Source organism: Gekko japonicus, unplaced genomic scaffold (genome assembly GCF_001447785.1).
Source record: "Gekko japonicus isolate JY-2015 unplaced genomic scaffold, Gekko_japonicus_V1.1 scaffold233, whole genome shotgun sequence".
Lineage (NCBI taxonomy): Eukaryota > Metazoa > Chordata > Lepidosauria > Squamata > Gekkonidae > Gekko > Gekko japonicus.
In genome coordinates this window covers 1,123,531-1,149,682 of record NW_015165242.1, presented here as the reverse complement: position 1 = coordinate 1,149,682, position 26,152 = coordinate 1,123,531, and the positions used below count along the sequence as shown (strand labels likewise).

The 26,152-nt window shown below is 42.9% G+C and overlaps 2 protein-coding genes across 4 annotated transcripts in view; both read right to left on the bottom strand.

The window, feature by feature from the left end:
- TOM1 (target of myb1 membrane trafficking protein) overlaps nucleotides 1–1,673 on the bottom strand; it is a 46,799-nt gene extending 45,126 nt beyond the window's left edge. For 2 of the 3 annotated variants that reach the window (XM_015410037.1, XM_015410038.1), the window contains exon 1: nucleotides 1,549–1,673. In XM_015410037.1, the coding sequence (XP_015265523.1) occupies nucleotides 1,549–1,600 (52 nt within the window). In that variant the 5' untranslated portion in view covers nucleotides 1,601–1,673. Of the gene's footprint in view, nucleotides 1–942; nucleotides 1,132–1,548 lie in introns of those variants that run through there. The other variant, XM_015410039.1, reaches the window with a different exon arrangement.
- Nucleotides 1,674–5,938: 4,265 nt separating this feature from the next.
- Nucleotides 5,939–25,662, bottom strand: HMGXB4 (HMG box domain containing 4). Its single transcript, XM_015410040.1, has 9 exons — nucleotides 25,555–25,662; nucleotides 24,270–24,348; nucleotides 20,204–21,240; nucleotides 19,620–19,701; nucleotides 16,633–16,697; nucleotides 16,263–16,368; nucleotides 15,108–15,277; nucleotides 14,011–14,133; nucleotides 5,939–6,123 (listed from the first exon to the last, which is right to left on the bottom strand). The coding sequence occupies exons 3-9, from the start codon at nucleotides 21,146–21,148 to the stop codon at nucleotides 6,079–6,081; spliced, it is 1,536 nt and encodes a 511-aa protein (XP_015265526.1). The 5' UTR covers nucleotides 21,149–21,240; nucleotides 24,270–24,348; nucleotides 25,555–25,662; the 3' UTR covers nucleotides 5,939–6,078.
- Between the last annotated feature and the right edge of the window lie 490 nt (nucleotides 25,663–26,152).

Below are 26,152 nucleotides of genomic sequence, written 5' to 3'. Positions count from 1 at the left end.
AAGCGGGACACCTCTGAGTGAACATGCAGAGGGCTGGACCTCCTGCATATGACTGAATGTGACCCAGGCAAGTGAAATCATAAGGTCCACAACAGGCAGAAGGGAACGGTCATGACACATGCCATCCCTTGCTCCAGCTTCCTTCCTTGATCCATCGATATCCAAAGGCTGCTCAATGTTTGAACAAAATACATTTCCAGTGAATAGAGAATGCACTCCTTTAACCAATCAGCACCCATAATATGCTCTCAACACTACATGATTATTAATCCAATCACTGACATTGATTCACTGGAGCATTACCAGATTCACATGGGAAATCAGTAGGCTGCCATTCGTGTATAAATATAAAGGAACGAAGTACTATAAGTGAATCCCTGATTGCCAGTGGAGGGAAGTGAATGACGGTGACTGCATTATTCCATTACTGCTCAGTTGTTAAACTAGCTAGTCCTGGATTGCCAGGAATTTCCAGTGACTCTACATAACGTATGTGATTTTGTGTTATAACACCATATGGGAAGGTGTTATTTGAGCCAAGGCATGATGAAATGAGGAACATCTACTGAAGCAACATGTGAGTCACACAGCGCTTTTGTCTATTAGGCCATCAATACACATGCATTTATAAAACATAAAACTCAGCATTCTCTTTGGAAGCTATGAATGGCTCTCAAGTGAACACATGGCCTCCTCTCTTCCTATTTAATTCCTGAGATTAAAACAAAACTAGATCAGAAAACTACAACATTTCTTCTGCCTTCATATTTAAAAAGCAGCAAGCAGTGCAGGCTCTGGTCCAAAGGAAACCCACGGATTGCACCTGGAATCAAATGCCCTTCCCCAATACATGTGTAGATTTGGTGGCCCACTAATTATTATTAGAAATCTAATTTTCTATATTAAGTATTTCAGGGGAATTTTTAGGATTAGCTTTGTTACCTTTATATGTTTCTGATCATCAATCAGTTCTCCGGGAGAACCACTGTGAGAAGGCAGTCAAGTAGGTGAAGCAATCATCTACAAGTGGCCTATGAACAAATTCCGTTGCAACACGTGTTTACTTCCTCCACGCCTCTACTGCCTGTAGGCCAACAAGAACGAGGGAACGGTGGTGCTCAGAAGAACCACCTGACGGTCACCCGGGCACAAATTCTCTACTGAATCATGGCCACACTGAGCAGCACTTAACATTCCCATTCCTTTGGGGGGGCGTGGCACTAGTTCAAGGGGGAACGGCTCCTTTAAATAAGCAAACTTTCCCTCGCCTGAAGACCCCTTCTCACACCAGGATTGGCTTAGGAGGGCAGCCCCCAAGAGCCCGCCTCTTTCCCCACTCCCTATTGGCTACCGTGGCCAGTCAGTCAAAATAGTCCCGCGTCCTGGTTGGCTCCAGCTATCCTTACATCCGCCCCGATGGATTGAAGCACCGCCCAATCTCGTACCCCCTTCGCCCGAGATAGACACTCAAGTTGCGAAAGCGCGTGAGGACGTGCGGGGAGAGTAGAAGCGGGGAACAAGGAGGACGGGCAAGCCTGGCGGCCTTACCGATGCGCTGGCCCACAGGAGAGCTGAAAGGGTTGCCCAAGAGAAACTCCATCGCCGCCACGGCCACAGCTCAGCAAAGATCAGCTGACGCAGCCGCGGGAGCGCCTCACGTGACCGCCTCGGGATCGAGTGAGGTGTGTCTCCGGTCCGCCCCTCCCGTCCGTGACGTCAGCGCCCGGCGCGTTCTAAACCGAACCCGAAGGGTAGCGCAATGGGGGCACAGGAAGTGCTACGGGGCCCTTTTTCTCCCCCTCACCTGTGCTCAGTGGAAGGCGGCGCGTCCTAAGCCTTCCTAGGGCCCTCCAGCCGGGAAGGGCCTGTGGACCGATGACTGTGAAAGGCAGCTGTCATAGCGGATCGCACACGTGGCCGCCCGGTTACAAAAGTGCCCAGTGCAGTTGGTACACAAGTGTGTGTGCGTTAAGTGGCGACCCTAGGCCTTAAGAACCTCCAAAACGTCCTGTGGTTAACAGCCTTGCTGAGGTCTTGCAGTCTGAGGCCATGGCTTCCTTGATGGAGTCAATCCGTCTCTTGTTGCATCTTCCTATTTTCCTAGCGTTATTGTCTTTACCAGTGATTCTTGCCTTCTGCTAATGTGACCAAAATACCATAGCCTCAGTTTAGGAGAGGAGATTGGATTTATACCCCGCCCTTCACTACCCAAAGGTGTCTCAGAGCGGCTTACAAACTCCTTTCCCTTCCCCTCCCCACAACAGACACCCTGTGAGGTAGGTGGGGCTGAGAGAACTCTTGACAGAAACTGCTCTTTTTCAAGAACAGCTGTGCAAGAGTTATGGCTTGCCCAAGGTCATCCAGCCAGGTGCAAGTGGAGGAGTGGGGAATCAAACCCGGTTCTCCCAGATTAGAGTCCACACACTTAACCACTACACCAAACTGGTTTAGTCATTTTAGCTTCTGTTGAGAGTTCAAGCTTGATTTGGTCTAGAACCCATTTATCTGTCTTTTTGGCGGTCCGTGGTATCCATAAAACTCTCCTCCAACACCACATTTCAGGTGAATCAGCTTTCCTCATTGTCCAACTTCCACACCCATGCATAGTAATGGACAATTCCATGACATGAATTCACTTGATTTTAGCTGCCAGTGACATCCTTACACTTCAGGATCTTTTCTATCTCCTTCATGGCTGCCCTCCCATCTCCTGAGCATCTCCAAGGATTGTTATTCCACTCTGGTGGGTGGCTGCCATTCCAGTTCCAGAGCAGTTAATCTGCTCTCTGGGACTGTCATTCCATTCTGGGAGCTGGCTTAGGTCAGATTCCATTGTCCATAACTATCTGGACATTTGGGATTTTCCCTTATCTTCAGTGGAAACTCCCCAGACATCTTGTTACTGCAAGGAATTCAGCCCATACTCTAAGGAACCTGCTACAACCTGGGTAATGTGTACTTAGTTCAATTCAACTTTGGTTTTTTATTTGCAGATCTGTGCTGTGTTACTGTGTGCCTTTTTCCTATATTGTGTTTTGCACCTTCTTCACCATTTTTTCAATGCAACCACCCTTTTGCTCCCCCCCTCCCCATAGTCCTTTTTATAAAGACATTGTTTTTGGCTTCACTTAGTATAAGATTTTTCTCTGGGATATTTCTCTTCATCTCACCCCACATGCTAGATCACCCAGATGTTACAGTTTCTCATATGGTATTTTCCAGGGTTTCTACCCTGTTACTGAATGGCTAACGACAACAACATACTAGAAGGATACCTGTTGAGATCTTAAGTGGTGTGGTAGCTGGTTACCAGGGCGCTTTCTAAGGAATCCTTGGTCTAAGGGACTTTTCCTTGCTGGCTTAGCAAGGAAGAAGACACTTTCCCCACTTCCTTCTATAACACTGTCCAAAGCATATTATTCCAAGAATACTGTTTTCCCATTTTTAAAAAAATCATGTATATAGCTTAATGTTCAAAAAGGAAGACACTACCTTTAAAAATGCTTTCTATGTGCTAATTCTTTCAAAACAGGGCATAAAAGCAGTGGTTTCCTTGGTATGCTGAAACATCTGGGAACAGGTCTTTCAGTTTTAAAATCTCCCTGCAACTTATGTCAGAACAGTCTAAGGAAGTATCTAGCCAACAATGTTGAAATATTGCATTTTGCAGCATCCTGCTGTAGTGAGATGTTGCACTCAAGTGTTCTGGAGTATTTACTGGCTCAAGTCTCTAAGATCAGAAAATAAAGGACCCTGAATCTAAAACTATTTGAATCATGATATCAATGTACCATCACTGTGACTAAACAGTTCTAAGCTCAATTTACCAGGAACTGCTGCTTGCTAACCTCTAAGTCAATAGAGTGTAATAGAAATTCCACAAATAGCCAGTTACAATCAATGGGTTTTCATAGCAGTTGTTCCTGGCTTACAACTGACAGAAATCTGTGGAGCAATGAATGAAAAAAGAAATATGGTTAAGTGCTACTGCATACTGGAATCTCAATGACGCATGTAGTAAGTAACAGAAAACTCTGCAGCTGGAGAGAAAAATGCACAGGAACTCTTGTCATTGGTTGAATGCAAAAGGTGTAGTTTACAGTACTGATGGTATACCAGTGCAAAAACAAAACAAAATCTGAAATTAATCAAGACAGAAGATTCCAAGTTCTTAGAAAGTTTATATACATTAGCAAAATGTCTATACAATACAATTTTTACTAAGTGGCAGGAAACAACAAATGTAAAAAAACTGCTAGAGTCTTAGTCTAAAGCTCTCCAGTTACAAATATCACAGGATAGAGATTATACAAATATGTACAAATTTTAAATAAGAGTTCATGAATAGGTCTTTTGTGTTTAAAACCTTCAAGTTTGCCATAGTGCAGATGGCACAACTGAAGCAGATCACCCTCCCTTTAATCTGAGATCTATATATTTATGTACAGAGAACTAACATTGCTCTTCATAATTAAAATCTGAAATCTTAAGACCAGGTATCACATGTCTCTATAAAGAAAGCTTTTGAGACAATTGTCCAGCTTCAAGGAGTTGCACCAAGATTCCTTTCCCCTCTTAAATGCTGCTGGACTGTTCAGATAAATATCAAGATCTGAATAAGGTCCGTAAAAACCAAGACACTAGCCACCAGCACATAGGTTAACTTACAGAATAGCACCTATTAGAACTAGCCTTGTCCTCACTGGGGGGGGGGGACAAAAAAGGAGATCTTCATTTATCTAAATGCTACCACGCAGTGCAGAAGCAGTTTTATTTAAATGCTTCATTGGATCCAGTCAGTCAATCTAACAGTCTACCAATAAGGGACAGCTCAGTTCTAGGTGTCTGGAAAAAGACTGTGATATTAAGTCCTGGAAGCAAAAGTATTTACCTTTTTGCCATTACCAGATGACTACATTACAAGTAATAAAGGGGATCAGGGCGGAATATAAGGTTTTTACACCTTCATTTCCATTGATCACAAAAATCCTATTGCTATTACGTCTTCTCATTCTGAGTCTAAGCCTGATCCTGTAGAGCACTGAGGTGATAACAGCAAGCTCATATTTCCCATATGCTATTGGTGGAACAGATGGTTTTGTTTTTAAATTACAGCTATATACAGAAATATACAATATAAATTATCTACTACATACAATACATGAAGATGCAAATACACATGATCAGAATGCAACACTTAGGACTATGTGTGCAAATGAAGTGCTACTCCAAAAAGGACCAGGCACTCTCAACACTGAACTCCCCGTATGATGGATACAGGATCTGTCCGCTCAATGTCAGCAATAAGCCCTTTCGTTTCATCTTAATCACTACCTCTAAAACATGTACAGCAGCACCATGTGAAGAGGACATTGTCCATTTACTGCTGGTGATACGCGTTTCTAAATACTGAAGTAAGCAGAGTAGACACGATCTGGAAAGAAGCAATGTATGTTTCCACCAAGGTCTGCTACTCATATACATCAAGAGCCCCCTAATTTCTCCAAAGAATTTGAGAACCTTTAATTCATTACTCTCCTCCTCCCTAAATATATGGGAGGTTAAAAAAGGAAGCTGAGGTTTACTGGTGCCAGCACAAGTCCTCAGGCAAAAATAGCATTCTTCCCCCAGCAGTAAGAAAATGCATGCCAACTCATCAAACAACCCCCTTCTCCCTCCAACTGACTCCCCCCAGAGAAGTAGAAAGTTTATATCTAAAACATTTCTTAGAAAAGAGTGGTATTTCATCTGTAACATTTGTTTAGCTTGATGTTTCCAAGTAAAACCCATTTCATGTATTTATGTCTTCCAAATTAAGGCTGATATATCAAATGACTTCTTAACTCTACGCAGTATATAAGCATTCAGATAGAAGAAAACATGAATTCTCTCGAATTAAACTTCACAACTGTTCATAAAACCGAGTGAAATGGCTAACAGTTCTGTCTTATGCATTACAGACTGAAACATTAAAACTTTACAGGTTTGACCCCTTCAAGAATGCCAGTATAATGCATTATGCGTGCACACACACACTAGTTACACAGTAGCGGTTCACATCTCAGGATCCTCTTCCTGTCAGAGTCCAGGCATTATATAGGCAATGTTGTCCAGTGTGTTTGACTGGGAAGAGAAGAACAAATGACACACTGATTTAACCCAGTAGCTTTTAAAACAAATATGTTTTAGGCAGAACAAGTGAATAAAAGGAAACTCAGTCTGTACTGACATACAATGCGACAGATCTGATGGTGGATCTTCCCCATGTTCTCCTCCTCCCAGCAGCCATTTCCATTCTCAGGAAAACTGATTCCTGGAGCTACAAAATACATGTGAAATAATAGCTATGTCGTCCGTGCAGTGCAGGGAAGAGGGCGGAAGGGGGTGACATCACTCCTTTCTTCCATCACTGGAGTGCCAGACAGCACTGATGGAAGGGGCAGGAAAGGAGATTTTGGCCCCTTCCCCCTCATTAGTTCAGCCCTTCAACCCACACTGTTGTTATTCCATGTGGGCCTCACAACCCCAGTAACGGGGAGAAGAAAGTGGGGAAGATCTGCAACTGCTGATACCGTTTGATGATGGATTATTGGATCCAACCTGATTGCTGGTCTTTTTAATCCGAAACACTGGGTTTTAAATTTTAAAAATGTACACTGCCCTCTATACATCCCAGAAAGTCAAAAACAGTTTAAATAATTACAAGACATTTTTGCTAATCCTGCAAGGGATGACGAAAATCTCTGAGTGGCATGGCCACCTGCTGATAAAATGCAGAAACTGCAGCTTATGGGAGGTACAGTCCTTTAATAGACCAAAAATGTCTCACAGGGACAAGTAGACTGGGGCGTACAAATGGTCTTTCCACACAGTTGCAGCTGTAGTTTGCATCACACTTAAGATACACAAGTAAAAATACAAAACCAACAAAACATAGGGCCGGCAGGAGGGATCATAGATTGTCAAATGAAATAGTCAAGACAGACCGGATGGGACAAATGAATGTGCCTGGAGAGGGAGCTCCATAATTTTGGTGCCATGACTGAGAAGGCCCTCTTTGGCGTTGCCACCTGCCTAACCTCAGAAGGAGGGGGCACCTCATGCAGGGCTTCAGAAGATGACCATAGCTGTTGGGTAGGTACAAGTCCCTTCTGAATGACAAAACCATGATATGCTGTCCATGTATAATAGACAGAGGGTGGCATTCCCTTGCTGTGGGAAGCTGTGCTATTGTTTACTACCTCTCTTTTTTCTCACTCACTCCTGCCCTCAATTTTCCTACATATAATTTTGCTCTATTGGATTAGCCTGGCTGCTGTTTCCTCCTTCAAAAAAACCCTCCCAAACAACTTAATGAACAAATTATCTTGTGCTGGAGTTGTGCAATGGAGGAGTTTGTGGCTTTTGAAGAAATACATTTTGAAAAAGCTCAGTTTGCAGAATAGCATGGGAATTTAAGGGGGAGAACTTTATTGCTTGTTTCTAATTACATCACAGTGTTGCACTTACCTGTAACTGTTGTTTATCAAGGTCTCTTCTGTGCAGACACACATTGGGCTTGCACTTGCATGGGCCAGCCACCAGAGGCTTTCTTACAGCTATTCTGGTATTTTCTAAACACTCCAAGGGGAGCCTCTCCCCTGCAGAGCTGCTTAGAGGCCTTCTTCCCTCCTAAGGGTCACCTGCTCTGCTTCCCATTTCCCTCAGTCCTCCTGAGCCACCATGAGTGTCAAGAAGGTAACTGCATCCTATGAACTCACAGCAGGGTCGGAGAGAAGAAATGTGTGCCTGCACGGAAGACACCTCGATGAACAACAGTTACATGTAAGTACGACACACTGTTTTCATCTTCAGTCTTCTGTACAGTCCCACACTGGGAGACTATAGAGCTTGGAGGTGGGTTGAGTTTCAGTGGAACAAGGAGCACAGCACCGCTCTGCCACCTGCTGAATCCTTTCTTGCATTCATGTCCACAGAATAGTGCTTGACGAAGGTGTCTGATGATGACGATGTCACCGCCCATCAGATGTCCTTCAAGGGAGTCCCTCTCTGGAATGCTGCTGACGCTGCCTGTGCCCATGTAGAATGTTCCCAAATCTCCAGTGGACATAGCAGACTGGCCTGTTCATAACCCGTCCTAATAGCTGAGACTATCCATCTAGAGATGGTCTGTGGCTGTGCTGAGGCTGGCATCCCTCTTGAGCTACTGGAGTAGCAAACAAAAAGGCTTAGGGACTGTCGAAGCCTTTTGTTCTGTCTAAGTAAAACAACAAAGCCCTCTTCATGGCTAAAGAGTGTAATGTTTTTTCGGCCTCTGAGGTAGGGGCTGGAAAAAGTACTGGAAGAACAATGTCCTGAGCAAGGTGGAAATGAGAGACCACTTTAGGTAAAAAATGTAAACTAAGTCTCAGAACTAACTGGCTAATCTGGAACTTAATAAATGGATGGTCAGCCCTCAAAGCTCTCCTGGCTGATGTGATTGCTACCAAAAATGTGACCTTGAGAGAAAAGAGTCACAAGCTACAAGAACCTAGTGGTTCGAATGGGGCTAACATAAGTTGGGAGAGAACCACTGACAAGTATCACTGCAGCACTATAGGTGGCCATGGGGGAAACAAACAACCCTTCCAAAAATTTGGACACTGGGTGAGAAAAAAGTGTCCTATCTTGGACCTTAACATGATACGCACATATAGCAGCTAAATGTACTTTATGGGAGTAAACTGCCAGACCAGATTCTTTAAGAGATAGTAGCTACTCAGATACCAGGGCAATAGGATAATCCTCTGCTTGAACTCCCTGTGCCCTGGCCTAATTAGAAAAACAGACCCATTTACTCATGTAAGACCCTCCGTAGAGGGTCTATAGGCATTAAGGAGAACATTGGCTACCTGGTCGGAGAACCCAAACTGGGATCGTTCAGCAGCCAAGCAGTTAACCTGAATCTGCTCACCTCGTGGTGGATCATAGGACTCCTGCAGCTAAGGGAAGGTGTATGTAGAGGCCCATAGATAGCGACAGGAGGTCCCAAAACCAAATTTGTCTGGGCCAAAAAGGAGTGATCAGCATACACCATGTGTGCTCCTCTTAGATTTTGGTCATCAACACCCTTTGGATAAGCGGGAATGGCAGGAAGGTATAAAACAGAGTGTCTGTCCGTTTGATCTGGAATGCATCTCCTAGACCTAGAGAGATGATTGGTGTTCACTCTGGAACAGAATGCCAGGGTTTTCGCATTGACGCGGATGGCAAAAAGAGCCACTCCCAGAAAACCCCATTGTTGAATAATTGGGAGGATAGAATTCTCCCCCAGAGACCATTCGTGTTCTGATTGCCCCATTCTGCTGAGGATGTCCGCTCTCGTGTTGGCAGCACCTGCCACTTGTACTGCTTGGAGGGAGGATCCTTGGGCTATGACCAGTTCCCAAACCAGAGTGGCTTCCCTGCACAGGGCTGCAGAAATTGTGCCTCCCTGTCAGTTTATATAGGTCATAGCTGTAGTATTGATTGTAATGACCTGAATAACTATCTCGCTGGTGAGCTCTGCAAATGGGGTAAGGGCATAACATATTGCAAGTAACTCTAAGAGGTTAATATGAAAATCTCTTTCTTCTGGTGACCACACATCTTGCATGGAAAATGACCCACAATGGGCTCCCCAGCCCTGCAATGATGCATCAGAGGTGACAGAAAGCTGAAGTGTCCTTTTCCCCAAAGGTACCCCAGCTAGGAGGTTACTCTCACACAACCACCAGCCCAACTACTATACTATGTACCTAGGAACTGTGAACCTAGTATACTGGGAAGGCACAGCAGTGTGAGATTTGCTTAAAAACCAATTCTGCAAAGGTCGCATTCTTAGGCGTGCATGCAGGGTTGTAGCTATGGTAGAGGCCATCAGTCCTAACAGCTTCTGAAAGAAAAGGACTGATTGAAAGCTGTTGTTAGACAGGCATCTAACCAGCACCCTTATGTGTAAGGCTCTATCTACAGGTTGGAAAGCCTTGGCCACTGTGGCATCCAGAAAGGCCCCAATAAAGGACACCTTCCGAGAGGGTTGGAGGCGTGATTCCTTGCTGTTAATCACCAAATCCTATTTTTAAAATTGGCTGAGTACAGCAACACACTTCGAGAATACCCGTGGGGTAGTCACCAACCCAAACAGAAGGGCCACATAGTGGTAAGAAATATGATTATATTAAATGTGCAGGAACCAGCAAACAGGGGTGGATAGTTATATGGAAATAAGCATCTTGAAGGTCAAGTGCACAAAACCAGCAGTTTAATGTTAATAATTGTAAGACCAACTCGAAAGACAACATTTTGAACTTGCTAACGTTCAGAAAAAAAAACAGATCCCTCAGACCCAAGATCAGTCTAAGGCCTCCATCTTCCTTGCGTACCGGAAAAAAAAAGTGAATAGAAACCCATGATGAGGTCTACGTCAGGACCTCTCTGTATTGCCCCTTTTTGGATAAAGGACACAGTTTGTGTTCCAACTCAGGCATATTCAAAGCCTGATCAGGATGCTGGAGGGGTGGCCATTGCCAAAACTCTAATATATAACCCAGATTAACAGTTGACAAAACCCAAGCATCATGAGTGACCTCCCGCTATCTGTCACTAAAAACAGCCAACCTGTCTTTAAAGATGATAGGTGGCTGCTCTATTACATGTCCCAGTCAGATGGAAACTTTTGGAGCCTATTGCGATTCTTTAGGAAGTGGCTGATATTCTGAGCCCAAATGTCTAGCTCTGTGATTGGGCCTACGCCTACCCTGTGCCACAGACCCTGAAAAGGGATGCTGTGTAGGATACTGCGCTGAAGGAGGCTGCTTTTGCAAGTGCCAAGAATATGGCAATTGTGATTGATGAGTTCTATATGTCTGCCAAGGCCTGTACAGAGTTGCGGGACCTGCTGTGGTGCCAAATGAACAAGCTGTTTGCTTGTTCTTCTTAATTTGGGACAAAAGATCATCAGTCGACGAAGCAAATAATGTTGTTCCCCCAAATGGAAGGTCATCTACCTTCTGCTGGGTGTCAGGAGGGAGAGCTGTGGAGCACAGCCAAGCATGCCTTCTCAGTATGAGTGCTGAAGCCATGGCTCTGGAGGAAGAGTCAGCAGTGTCTTCCTACATTAATCTGTTGCTTGGATAGGCACAATGCCTCCACTTGGAGAAGTTTGACCAAAGGCTTCTTGTCTTCAGGCAGAAGCTCTATGTAAGCAGCCATCTTTTCCCAGAAGAACAGCTGGTATCCTCCCATAATCACACTACAGCTAGCAATCTGCAAGTTGAGTACAGCAGAAGAGTAAACTTTTCTACTAACTGCATCGATTTTTCGCCCCTCTCTATCCGTTGGTGAGGAAACTGCACCTGTATGCTGTTTTGCATGCATCTCCAGCTATGAGAGATGAAGCCAGGGGATGGGAGAATAAATAAATATGACCTTCTTGTTGCACTCTGTATACAATCGCCACCTTTTTGGATGTGGCCAGTGGCCACCATGCTAGTTGGTTTTTTGCCATACAGCCTTGGAAATGTCAGCAATGTCCTCCAAGATAGGGAAGGTGATTATACCAGGTGACTCTGCACAGAGCTTGCCTAAGATCTTGTCTCGAGGTCTTGGGTTGCTGGAAGTCGCCTCTATCTCCAACGACTTAGCCATTCACATAATTTGCTCTGTGTAGAGTTTCGGATCCTCATTAGATAACACTGGTCAGGGTCCCCTACGATGTCATCAGGGGAAGGGTCTGATGGCAAATCTGAGCCTGGGCCAGACGGTAAGTCAGCCCTCAGAGTCTGCTCTTCCTCAGAATCCAAGTGCCCCATAAGGAGGTGAGGAGAAATTGCAGGAGGGTGCCAAACTGGCAGACCTGCAGCATCACGGTTTTGTGAAAAATGATGTCTAGGTTCCTGAGGTAGTTTTCGCAACTGCCAGTGACTCCATTCTTGAAGTCTAGGAGATGGAAAATAATAAGGGTAGCCTTGCCAAGGAGGGGGAGGCATGGAATGCTCAATGGTGAGCTCGTAAGGTAGTCAGTTCCAGCCAGTGATTTTGAGGGTGAGGACTGGCTGTGCTCTGCTGGGGTGGATGACTTCGCTGCCGGGCTATTAGACCAAGAAAGTGCTTTCTCCCATAAGCTTGCCTTTAAGCGTGCTGCTTGATCTGAGTGGGCTTTGGGGATAAATTGGAAGCAAATTTTGCATGTGGCTGTATTATGGGCCTCACCCAAGCAGAAAAAACAGAGAAGGTGTTCATCCAAATGGGTCATTTTTGTACCACAGTGGGTACATTTTTAAAATAAAGCCTTCTGCGACATCTCCCAAAAGGGGGGGGGGGAGCCCAGGGACAAGAAATCTTCGAGAAAGATCTCACAATAACCACAGCTGAAGAAAATACATCCTCACAAGGCAGTGGCGAAGAAAGGACTGAGGGAAAGGGGCGCTCCTCCCTGCAGAGCCCGTGACCGTTAGCTGGGAAGAAGGTCTCTAATCAGCCCTGCAAGGGAAGGGCTCCCCTTGGAGTGTTTAGAAAATACCAGAATAACTGTAACAAGCACTGTCCCACAGAAGACTGAAGACGAACCAAAAAATCCAACAGGATCCGGACATAATGCAGGAAGGAAAGGGGTATGTTGGTTTTCTCACATACACAAAATCAAGCTTTGGTATTATTCCTGGAATAGAAATTCAACCAGGAAAGGCCAGTGGACTGTGCACAGAAAGTTAGACACACATTCTGTATCTAATGAGCAATATACTGATTGTACAGAAGAACCTGTTATATTAAGCCTCAGAACCTCTACAGTTAAGTCTGCCAAGGCTTGCTTTCTTTCTCTCTCTTTCTCTCTTTCTCTCTCTCTCTCTCTCCCCTCAGCAAAACACAATCCAATGTTCTCTTCAGAAACTGCATTACATGAAATGTGAGGAACTGTGTACTAGAACGAAGAATTTTGTTGAAAGGCAGCACACTGAGAAGGGCTATTATTAGACACTAAACCAAGCCTTCAATCAGGACGATGTCCAGAGGGAAGCTGTAGGTAACAACATGTAAATGCCACACAGAATGGGAGATATGGGGAAGAATGTTATCCAGTGCTCCTTTTTTTGGCAGGAAATTCTCCATTTTTAAAGATTTGCTGTTTCATAAATTAACAACGAAGAGCAGCCATACACAAGTATGGCAGCTGCAGACCTGCAGCTAATACTTTCAGGTGGTTATCTCTAGTAACTGTGTAAAAGAGTACATGCATGTTTTATTGATCTGTAAACTGAGGGAAATGACACCCACACATATAATAAACTAAAAAAAAAATCAAATTATGAATTCTTATTATTTGTTTTGATTTGACCTGCACAGCCAAAGCTTAAAATTCTTATTTCTATGTCTCCTCTCATGGTGGAATAAATACTGTCATCAACAATCTGATATGGAACTAAGAAGTAATGCAAGAGCAGTACAGGAACTGAGGTTCCCCCAGTGACCTCCATGGAAACCAGTTAAATTCTATAGGAACAAATTAGTGGACAACCACAGCCCCAGCACATCGTGCACAGTTCTTTGAGGGTGCTCTAATTACTTTACAATTCCCAAGCAGAATTACACCATTCTAAACCTACTGACTTCGTGATCGCACTGCTACCCTGTCAACAGTTTTCACTGTCTTTGTCCCCCCAACCAAATTTAAACAATGTAAGAGAAATAAGTGTGATACTGTCTTCAATTTTTAAAAGAATTATTTTCCACACAAAGGTTTGCATTTGCTTGAATATAAAGTTAAATCTCACTTATTTTTTTCCCCCTAATCTAACATTTCAGTTCAAGTATTTGTTATTGTGACTCATTCCTGTGAGAAAGGTGTATTACACAGGAAGCAAATAAATATATATTTAAATTGTGTTCACATCAAAACATGCTAGATCAGAGTTGGCATCTATTTAGGGCACTAAAAAATTCCAATTCATTTTTTTTTTGCCTGGAAAATCCACACCATTGCACACAACTCACCAAAACATGTTTGGGGCAGCCGTTGAGCTCAGGCAGCTGGGAAGTCAGGCATGCTAAAGGGCCCAGAGCACAGATAATTGAATCCAGGAGCACTGACAGGCTTCCTGATACAGCCACCATCCCCTAGGAAGCATAAAAGGTGAATGAAAGATTAGTAAAGAAAGCAGTGCAAATGCCAATCTATTTCCTGTCTTAAGAGTCAACACATATTCTCTAGGCAGCTTCCTTAAAGGGCCAACACCTCTGTTCTGGACAAGCACATCATGAGCAAGGTATGTTGAGTGCCAGTCAAAGAAAAAAGAAGCAGAGAGACAAGAGGTGGGGGGAGTTGGCACATTTAATTCCCTGGAAGTTTACAGAGTATTGGGGGAGTGTTTCCCCCCCCCACAAATTGTTTATTCCTTTGATTGCCCCAACTTCTCTTTCTCATAATCAGATTCTTTATTGAATGCCTATCATGAAAGCAGGAAATGGTGCCCACCTGTGGACAAAGATGGTGTTTCTGTATACTTGGGATTCCCTAGGTATGCACAAAAATTTAAGTTTTTATATCAGAAAACACTTTTCCACAAATGGCCTGATGAGGAGCGAATATGGCCCTTGGAATGTTGCCAACAGTCATCTGGGAGCGGGGGGAAACTGGCCTCATCAAACCTCCGACAGCTGACAGTATCCTGGATAGAGAGAATGCGGCTTGGGGAGAATTTAACTTTAACCCACAGCAATTCCTCATAGGCTCTCAACTTGTTTGCCTAATAGCAACTTTCATCACAACTGTCTTCCACAAAGGCAGTAAATGGAGCCCTAGGTATGCAAAAAAACTGTCCTTTAAAAAGACTCCCATAGGTCTAAGCATGGTTGTCATTCTTGGAATCCTGACAGCAACTGTCAGGGTTTTTTTGTTTGTTTTTTAAGGAAAACAGAGGGGAGGGAAAATCAGCTGGGTTGAAACAAGACATTAAGAGCTTACAGTATCCTAAAAAGGGAGATGGGGATGTCCCAATCTTTTTTTCCCTCTTGCCCCTACAATTCCTGACATGCACGAAGCTTGTACTGTTATAAATAAAATAGCTCCATTAGTCAATGAAAGCACCTACTTCAGTCTCCTGCAGCCTGTGGCCAATGAGGCTTAGAGATTCTCCCAGCAACTGTAGATGTGCAGCGACATCGATAGGATCTGTTTCAGGAACTTTGATGGGTGAAGAAGGTAATACTACAGTGCTAGATGGGGACTTCTTATGAGGTGAAAGCACGCCTGTTAGAGAAGCTGCAAGTTCCATAATGGAAGAAAGGTAGGATGTAAATTAATTAAATATTTTGTAAGCAGACATCACACACTATATATATATGAAGAGTTTTCTAATGTCCTGTAAAGGAGGTGACTAACGTTCTCCCAACCAAAATACCCAAGTTACTAGTCTTGGTCTGAGGCAGCTTCGCATGGGTGTGTGTGTGTGCTTTTGAGATCTTAACATGTCTGCAGCCTACATGAAACTGAACCTTGTAATCTATGTCACTGTTTTACAGGCTTTGGAACAACACCTGGTTGTTACAGATCAAGTCAGAGGTTTTGCAACCATTTCCAACAAAAACAGATCAACACTGCAATAAGACATAAAAGTATGTCTCCGGAGAAAACAGCACTCTCCAATTTCTGATTGCAGCTAGACATCACATAATAAGAATCAGTTGAATTGGGCTGCTTCTACATGGTGCAACAAGGTGTCCCCACTGTAGACACAGCAGCAAATGAAGACTGATTCTTCTTGCCCCATCACTGTGCCTTTCACTGCTGGTTCCCATCCCAAAGTCATGTCAGGTCTCTTCCTATGTGAGCCACAGTTAAAGCTTCAGCATGGCTCAACCAGGGACAGGTAAAAAGCCCTAAAAGGCTTTTAAAAGGGGGAAAGGAAGAAACACAGAACTAAGTTCTGCCTTAAAAATCGCAAAGCTAAACTTTGAATTTTCCACCCTTTGTTTGCACAGTTTAACACTACAATTTTCAAGGCAGAACTTAGCCCTGCCCCTTCACATCAGTGGCCTGTCCATACTGACATGCCTGCACGCAGTCACCCCACATTGCCTCCTTTGAATTGTATCAGAGGAGGTTTTCCACTTGATCCAAATAAGAAAGGCTCAGGAGTTGTGCTTTGAATGAACGTGATGCCACCTGGAAGCTCCAAACAAATGCAGGGGCATGCTTTCTTCCATGCAGGGGAAAAACCCCGTGTGGAAGCAGGCTTGGATGTTACCTTTCAGCTTAGGGGCACCCTCTGATGAGGTTGCTTTCCTCTTCACTGTTGTAGCCTCTGCTTTATTTTGCTTGTGTTGCAAATACTGAGCCTTCTGCTTCCAAACCTGGAAAGAATAGAAAAACAAAACATGTTTAAAAATGTCACACAGGCTGTCTCAAAATGAAAGAGGTGGGGAAGATGAGCAGCTATGTAATTTTCATAAGCAGATGCCAAATATTACATAATCATGCATACAAATGCACAAGTCAGAAAAAAGCAATCTCAGGGAAATTAGGAGTTAATAAATGTGAACATCATGGTGGCAACATGCCAGGACCAAAAAAACCTCATTACATGTGTAATTTTAATGGAAACATCTCATATTTACCAGCTTATCCTTCTCTGGCAGCTGTTTCCAAACTTCTGCCAGTTTTTTGCTCAACTCTCCAAAATCTAGCAGGAAATTAGAGAAGGTAAAAGATTTAGAACAAAAACAGATTTTTCCAGAATTTGGCCTATGCACATTTATGATCTGGTCCATTATTAGAAGTCATCATTTAAAATACACACTACGTGAAAAACAAAACTATTTGCATTGGTGAAAACCTTATCTATGTAGAAGGGACATGGGTGATGCCTGTTGTTCTTTCCATGTGAGGCTGTAACTCCTTCTATGTGGTGCTGCCTTTGCTCTGGAAGTTGCAGCTAGTGCAGGATGCAGCAGCACAGGTGTTGACGGCAATGCCTGTCCGGGCACAGGCTGCCTATTGAATTCTGGATCTGTTTCAAAGTGTTGGTGCTTACCTTTAAAGCCCTATATGGCCAGAGGCCAGTTTACCCTCAGGACCGCCTCTACCCATATGAGCGCTGTAGCGCACTGAGGTCCATATGTATGAAATCAGGGCCCTGTGGGATCTATTACAGTTCCGCAGGGACTGCAAGATGGAGCTCTTCCACCGGGCCTTTGGTTGAGGCAGTGGACGTCCCGTTTTCACTGGCTAATCTCCCATCAGTGGCCTGGATCCAAACAGACATCTGGGCGCCCACTGTTGTACCTTAATTTATCTGAATGAAATCGCAATTGACATTTGATCGATTCTATTTTGCATGGTATTTTGATTCTATACTGTTTTAAATTGTTATTCTAAAGCTTTTAAAAATTGAATTGTATTTATTGTTCTGAGATTGATGTAACCCGCCCTGAGCCTGCTTGCAAGGAGGACAGGACATAAATCTAATAAAATAAATAAAAATGTACTATATTGCCAGGCCTTGGGCAAAAATTGGCATAATCAGCAGCCAAGGAATTCTCTGATCAAGAACCTTACATTTGGGAGGGTCCAAAAGCTGAATGAGAGACTAGTGAACTCATGGAAGCTGGTTTTGCTCTCATTTTTCAAGACGGTATGAAAGATCAGTTATGTATCAATATGATCAACCCAATTTTGTGACAAATGGGCACCTAAAAATTAACACCCATGTAATCCCAACAAGCCCTGAATGCCAAAAAACTTTTAAGAGCAAAAAACATGAAGGCTATTTATAATAGCAGGCAGTACTCCAGTACTGAACGAAGCCAATGCCCAGATGACATTGAATGCTGGACTGTGAATGTTTACCTATCACACATAGGGGGCAGCATCAGACTGGAGGAAATATAATTTTCAATGCCATCCAAAGAGTCCCAAGATGGAATGAGCCACACCTATCTATTCCCCCCCCCCCCGCCCCGGTTCATATACCTTAAAAAAATTTCAGATAAGGGAACAAGTAATTTCCACTGGGAGGCAAGAATCTAGCATTTTTTAAAAAGGGCAAAACTCCATTCTGGAAGTCAGCAAAGCAGTTCATCCCATTTGTGTGCTTACAGAGGTAGTCCCTTTATTTAATCATATTTGGTGTCACCCACCCATCCCACATTTGCATACTATCTGTCTGCCATATCGATATTCCCAATTTAAATGCTAATAACTTTGTTTCTTAGTAGCAGTATAGTTAAATGTTTACTTATTGTATAATATAATACTTATTTGCCCAGCTCTAACTGAACCAAGGACCTGGAGGCCTGACCTTTCACTAAGCTGTTCAGGCTTTAAAAACAGGAAGGGCAGGAGCTCTCCTTTTCTCTCTTTTTCTGTGATGCAGAGGATACATAGAAGAAATCTGGTATGCTTCTGCGTGTGGAGTATCAAAGCCCATGTGGATCAGTGCCATTTCACCTTATTTGAAACAGCATGAATAACTGAATCTGAAGGTTTTTGAGGTCCTGTTTAGTAATCCTGTTTTAGCCAGACAGCGGACAACAGCACCTTTATTTTTCTACCATTTATGGGTGTTTTTTTGCCCACTACTTCTCTATAATGCATTCTTGTAATGGCATAATAAGTAAGGGAATAAACCTATGCACTTATGTTTTACTAAAAGACACTTGCTACTTGCTTTCTTGAAAAGGGCTTCATGACCACATTAGCATCCTCAGGATGGAAAGACAGGATTCTCTCAGGCCTCAAAACAAATCTTTCCCATAGCTAGTGCCCGTATTTTGTAATATCTGAGTGCCATAAGTCTGTGCTAGTATCAGTTATAAAGAAAGTGTTTGTACTAAGAGCTTTAAAATATTTCAATGGGTTTCCATCAAGACTTTCACCTAGGGACAGGCACAAACCGTCTGATAAACTAAAGTTCGTCAAAAAATTTGACTGGTTCATGAAGCCTCCCCCTTCCCCTTTTGTTTTCCCCTGCTGTTCCTCTTCTTCAGTGGGTTTATGCCATTTTGATTTTATGTAACCAATTATATCATTGTTGTATTTTAGTGTATTTTATTGATTGAATTATTTGATATTGGAAATTTTAACTGTATATTTATAAAATGATGTTGCCTGCTCTGAGCCGGTCTTCGGGAGAACGAGTGAGAAATTAAATAAACTAAATAAATAATAACAATGTTTGCGAACTGAAGAACCGCCACAAACTTGCACAAATTTTGATACAGTTTATGAGGAGCAGAAAACAGGGGTCTAAACCCCTGCTTTCTGCTCTTCATGAAAAACAACTGAATGGCGGTGAGCTCCCCGCCACTCAGCTGTTTGGCTTAAATGGCTGGGAGGCATTTAAACCCTAGCTTTCAGCTCCCTGCGACTTTTTATGGTGAGCAGAAAGCAGGGGTTTTAACTTTAAATGGCTCGTGAACCAATATGAACTGGGTCTGTTCACAAACCAACCTCCCGGTTCGTATCAGTTTGTGGTTCAGCCACAAACCACAAACTGAACAGAAAAAATGTGGTTCATGCCCATCCCTGTACAAATTCATCCCAAGCTTTTAAAAGCAATAAAAGGAAAGTCGAACACACCCTTACAGAGTTGTTCTCTTATTACCTATCCTTGGATGTTCAGCAACAATGTTCACTCGATATTCCTTACAGAATACTTGGTAGGCAGACATATTCTTCTTCTTTTCCTAACCACAAAGGAAGAAAAAAATTATGATGATATATATTTTTAACTGTATAATATATATATTATATATTTTAATATATATATAAAAACAGACTGTAGCTCCTTTATAAAAACCTAGAGAATCTTTTCCTAGTCTCTTCCTTCACAAGTTATCAGTTGTTTGCTTTTGCACTCCTTTTCTAGATGGAGTGTGTTAGCTTTCTGCTTATATCACAAGCTACTGTTGTTTCAGTATCAGATGCCTTCCAAAGCACTTCTTCAGCATGAAGTATTTGTGGCTCTCAGCAAGTTTGATTTATATAATACATTCATATTTTGACATTTTTTTTAAAAAATTAAAAAGCAGCAGAAGCATTTTTAACCACTGACATTTCTTGAAATAAAAAATGAATTTTGATTATGGGTCTGGGGGTAAAAAAGAAAGGGCTGACTTCCCAGAAAAACAATTACATTTACTTAGTCATCATATGCATGTACCAATTTGCTCAGTAGCGGATCTTTACCTTTTCTTTTTCTAATTTTTCTGCCTTCTCTTTTTCTTCTTTTTTCTTCTTCTTCTCACTCTGGCCATCTGGGTGAAAAACAGGAAGGGGTGGTGGTGGTGGTGGCGGAGGAGGAGGAGGAGGAGGGGGAGGTGGTGGCAGAATGGGAACAGCAAACTGTGGGCTGGTTGGAGCAACTGGCGGTGGCGTTGTTACTTCAGCTACCACCAAGGAAGAAGGCAGCCCAGAACTCTTCTTAGATTTGGAGTGCTTCTTTTCCTTGTGCTTCTCCTTCTCCTTCTCCTTTTTCTTTTTACTCTTCTTGGATTTCTTCTTCTTCTTTATCTCACGGTATGAGTCATCAATCACCAACTCGCCAGCCTCCAGCTCACCTCCAGAGGATGAACCTGATTCCAGTTGTGGCTCCAGGCCTAGAAGCTCAAACTCAGTGCTCTGTCCTTCTGGGAAAAGAGGAGTGTCTGGGCCAAAGCTCTCAGCGACTGGAGGGGGATGCGGGTCTGGCAGTGGTTTGTGCTTCTTTCGGGATGATTTCAGAAAACTGTGCATATCGTGACTTGGGAGGAATGATCCATGTTCGTCCCGAGATGACTTTTTAGAGGACTTTTTTGTTGCTGGTGGTGATGTGTGTGGAAAGGGCTCTTCTACTGTGCTCGTCCCCTTCTCCTTTGGTGAAAGGATGAGTTTCATCTTTAAACCATCAGGTTCACGCAAGGTCAATGTTTCAGTGTTCACATAAGGGGGCTTCATCTTTTTTGACTTGTGTAAAGAACCATCATCCAAGGACAGGTCACTACTGTTCCCACTTGGCTTTTTTTTGTGATGCTCTCTCTTGCCCTCTGAATATCCAGAAGCAGTGAGTGAAGAATGAGATGATTTTTCAGATGTCCTTTTAGAAGACTTAGAGCCCGTGGTCAAAGGAGAGGTGATGGCCTTAAGTAAATCCATGGCAGTATCAGCAGAGGGTGGACTAGGCACTATTTTTTTCCTCTTCTTTGAAGAGGGCTCCAAAGGCAGGGATAAATCAAAAGGAGAAAGATCTGAAAGCATCCAAAGGAGAATAATTAATGGAGAGAAATGCATACCCAACATCAAACATTCCATCACCTACATGTCAGCTGAGAGGCTTCAGGAGTGATCCTTTGTAAGGGAGTTGGTCCTGGAGCAAGTAGCTGCTAATCCTATCGAGGAGTACTGTCAGCTGTAGCTGACTAATCAGTGGGGGGAAATTCTAACTAATGGGGCTAAAATAATGCCACATTTAGTTTCAGAGATTATTTTCGTTCTGGCGTGCTATTACAAAAGGAAACAAAGGGAAATACTAAATAAACATGACCCATTTCAGTTTGGGTTTGGGATGGAAAAAGCATTAGTTGCTCTAGGGAAGGATCTCTGTCTACATATAGAGGCCATGCCTCCTTGTTAATTCTGCTAGATCTATTTGTGGCTATGAAAACCATGGAAAATTCTATTGGTCAAATCATTTGGAGAGCAGAATAGATGAAAAGGGATTGTCTCTCTGGTGACTTCAATCATTTTTGTCTAGCTGGACACAGGGAGTTACTGGTTCTGTAAGAGCTGACATGAGACATCAGGTTCTGTCCTTTCCTCAATGTTGTCTGAACATTTATGTTAGACCACTGAATGAGTTCATCTATAATGTTTATTGATCTACATTTTTGCAGCTCTATATTTCACAAGTTAAACTTCCAGAAGCAGCTGTCTGTGTCCTACATGCTATGGTAAAGTGAGTAAAAAGGAAGTAGCAGAAGCTGAATCCCGACAAGATGGGAGTTGATGCTGGTTGGAAAACCTGCATTGCCAACCTTTGATGGAGCAGCCCTCTCTTCAGAAGACACGGGGGGGGGGTACATTTTGACCCAACTATACCGCTGGACAGGCAAGTCACAGATTTTCCTAAAAGTGTCTTCATTTATTTGTATTTGAAGATTAATTTCTTTTCTACAATTTGCTGATTGAGTTGCATTGATTCATGCTGCTGTAACTTCAAGACTGGATTACTTTAATGCATTTCACAAGGGCCTGCTTTTAAAGATAACCTGGAAACAGTTCATTACAAAGCAGCCCATCTTCAGAGCAAAACAAATAATTTCCACCACATTATGTCTGTTTTATAATGGTTACGTTCACTGTTTATTTGTTTCCAGGTTCAATTTAAGGTGCTGGCTTTGACCTTCATGGGACTGCATATATGAAGAAGCACCTCTTCCTGTATGAGCCTGTACATGAACACTGCTCCGCCTGCCATATTCTTCTCTCTGTACCCTTCCACCAGAGAGGTTCAGTTTGTGAAGAACTGCTCCAGGGCATTCTTATCTGTTGCTCCAACAGTCTGGAATGTGATACTTTGTTGTTCAGTTGCACAGTCGAGTCCAACTCTCCACGACCCCATGGACCAGATCACACCAGGCCTTCCGGTCTTCCGCCGTCCTCCGTAGTTTGCTCAACTTCATGTTTGTTACATCTATGACACTGTCTAACCTTTGCTGTCCCCGTCTTCTTTGACCTTCAATCTTTCCCAGCATCAGGGTCTTCTCCAGTGAGTGCTCCCTTCTCATTTGGTGGCCAAAGTATTTGAGCTTCAGTTTCATTATCTGGCCTTCCAGGGAACAGTCAGGGTTGATTTCTTTTAGGATTGACTGATTTGATCTTCTTGCAGTTCAAGGGACTCTCAAGAGTCTTTCACAGCACCATAGTTCAAAAGAATCTATTCTTCGGTGCTCGGCCTTCCTCATAGTCCAACTCTCGCAGCCATACATGACTACTGGGAATACCATTGCTTTGACCATGCGGACTTTTGTTGGCAGGGTGATGTCTCTACTTTTTATCATGCTGTTTAGGTTCACCATTGCTTTCGTCCCAAGGAGCAGGTGTCTTTTAATGTCATGGCTGCTGTCACAGTCTGCGGTGATCTGGGATCCCAGGAACGTGAAGTCTGTCACTACTTCCACGACTTCCTCTTCTATTTGCCAAGGAGTGATGGGGCCGGATGCCATGATCTTAGTTTTTTTGATGTTGAGCTTCAAGCCCACTTTTGCGCTCTCCTCTTTTACTCTGAGCAAGAGGCTCTTAAGGTCCTCTTCACTTTCTGCCATTAGAGTGGTATCGTCTGCATATCTGAGGTTGTTGATCTTTTCCCCAGCAATCTTAATTCCCACTTGTGATTCCTGCTTGAATGGGATACTATCCCTGCTGTATTCATGTTCCAGAGAGTATGTAAGACTACATGATTCTGAAGGGCTTTTGGCCAATTGTGGTATCTGATTTCACTGTTGCATGTATGGCTTTGGTTGTGGGATGCTATTTATTGAGAGAAATGTTGTGCTGTGGTTTAAGGTTTTAATTGTTAGGGACATATGCAAGCTCCCTTTCATAATCCACCTTGGCCCACTATGCAGGGAAATAAAAAATATGGCTCTTTTAGCAATGAGGGTACAAGTTCTGTCATTTCTCATCCAATATCTGAAAAGGTTCTCCATATATGCAAACTGATTTATATCCCATTAGTCAATCAGTTGGTTAGAAGACAAATGAATAAGCACCCAAAAGTCCTTGAACTGATGAACAGCCAAGCTTTATCCTCTTTCACACTGGAAATAAAATTCAACTAAACATATGATTCCCCCCCCCCCAAGAATGCATCCTTTCTCTTCACCTTTTACCCCATGATACTGTCTTTACTGAGTACAAAAGTGTTATGGGAAATTGCTCTTTTACTTAACCCCTCATGAAGTACCATGCACACTGACTGAGCCTTAAGAAGAACAGCCAAAAACTTGTAAACACTCGCTCTCTCTCCATTCAGGGAGCTGACGTGGCTCAGCAGCACATGCTTTGCATATAGCCGGTCCCACATTCAGTCCCTGGCATCTCAACCTAAAGGATCTCAGAGCTGGAAAGATCTTTCTTTGCTTGAAAACCCAGAGAGCTGCCTTCAGTCTGAGTAGATTACTGGGCTAGATGGACTAATAGTCTGATTGTACAAGACAACCTCCAGTCCGCTTTATATTCCTTCCCTGTGGACTTTGCTACAGATTTCCACCCTTACCTCTGTAATAGTGCTCATTGGAGGAGTGCTTCCTCTTCTTCGTGTGAGACTCTGTCCCTAGTAAGAAGAGGTCACTCTCCTGCCACACAACACAGATTAAAAAGAAAAAAAGAGCAAGGGAATGAAGGGAGACTTGCTTCTGATAGAGAATATTCTGAAACACACATTTGCCACTAAACATGCTCTCTATGAAACAGCATTTCTTTGCTCCAAAACTGAAGATGGCCTGTATATAAACGTTGGAAAATATGCTATCAACACACAGCAGAATTGTTTCCAGCAGAAAATAACACTTCCTAACAGAAGGGCACAAAAACAACAAAAAATAATCACCTCAGGACTGATAGCAGAAATTTCAGCTCAAAGGGGAATGTTTTGTAGAAAAGCTTTCAGTGAAACATCCCCCAAGGAGTTGAATGAGGCAGATCACACCTCTGAGATATTTTTTAGGCTATCTGCAGAATCAGAAAGACAGCCAATGTTATCAGTTTGCATTCTACTAACACTCCAAAGATTATGTAAGTAACAATAAAATATACTTCTAAAATGATCATTCTATTTCTTATTTGTGGGAGTTTTAGCCACCTTTGCAATATAAACTCGGCAAACAAGACTTCTGAAAGCTAATCAGGATATAGAAGATCACATCCACCTCCTCCAGATCCTACAGAAGGGAAAGATCGTTTCACTAAATTTAAAAGGCCCAAATCTTCTCACAATGGCAAAATAGCAAGATTTGTACATCCATCTTCTACAGTCCTGAGAGTCCTATTTTCTCCTTGGTTTCAAAAGGATACACTAAACAAAGTACCATGAGTGCCAAATAGTTTAAATGACTTTAAAAGAAGATTAGAAGACATCACATCCATAAGCCATGACAGCTAAATGAAACCTCTAATTCCTGAGCAACAGAAACTGGGACCAATAGCAGGAGGGGAGGATTTCCATAGTGGCCTCTGTGCAAGCCTCCAGAGGCATCATTGGAGAGAAAATGCTGGACAGGACCACTCTTGAACTGATTCCGCAATGCAGTTCTCAATCCCAGTTCATTCTATTTGATCTGTTTTAACTAATGGCAGGAGGGAAATCCCTTCACTTATGAATTATCAAAGCTGTATTCATTTCTTCTGCTAATAACTGTATTATTTTAAAGAAAATAATATGCATGTATATAAGGAAAACCCCCTACATAATGCATGTTTTTTCTAAATGTTGCATAATGCATTCTTGAAGACACTGCTCCCTTTTTAAAGAAGAATTGCAAGTTTGCTCTGTTCTGTCTCACCTTCAGCTTCTTCTTTGAATTCTTCCTAACCTGAGCAGCTATCTCCTCCTCTTCCCGAAGCAGATCCTTGTAGGAACGTTTCTTCTCTCGCTGGGTTCTCCCAGCTACCAACCCCACACCATCAGTCTGGTCACTCTCTAAACAATCTGAAGGAAGAAGTGCAATTGTCAGAAAATAAATTAATTACTTGTTAACATACAACAGAATCATTTTGGCCATGGATTTGGTCAAGGCACAAAATTAAGCAAGCACACAAACAAAAGGACAGAAGTCCCAGCACAGCACTGCCCCTCTCCACTGGGGAACTGCACTGTGCTTTATACTGTCATACAGAAGGCTGCTTTTATTCCTATTCTTACACTGCATTCCATTGCAGAGGTACCCCAATCTAAGGCCATTAATTTCAGTGACCTTACACTGAAGTAACTGCATTGGATGGCATTGCTGTCTTCTTTCCAGGGATAGCAGAACAGTGAAGACTGCTTAAGCATATAGGAATCAGTGATGTGCTATGTAGAAGATCTGGATTCAATTCCGAATCCCTACTCCACGGAGCTGACTAGAGGGTGCTGCTTGTGGGCCAACAGAGTTATCCAGC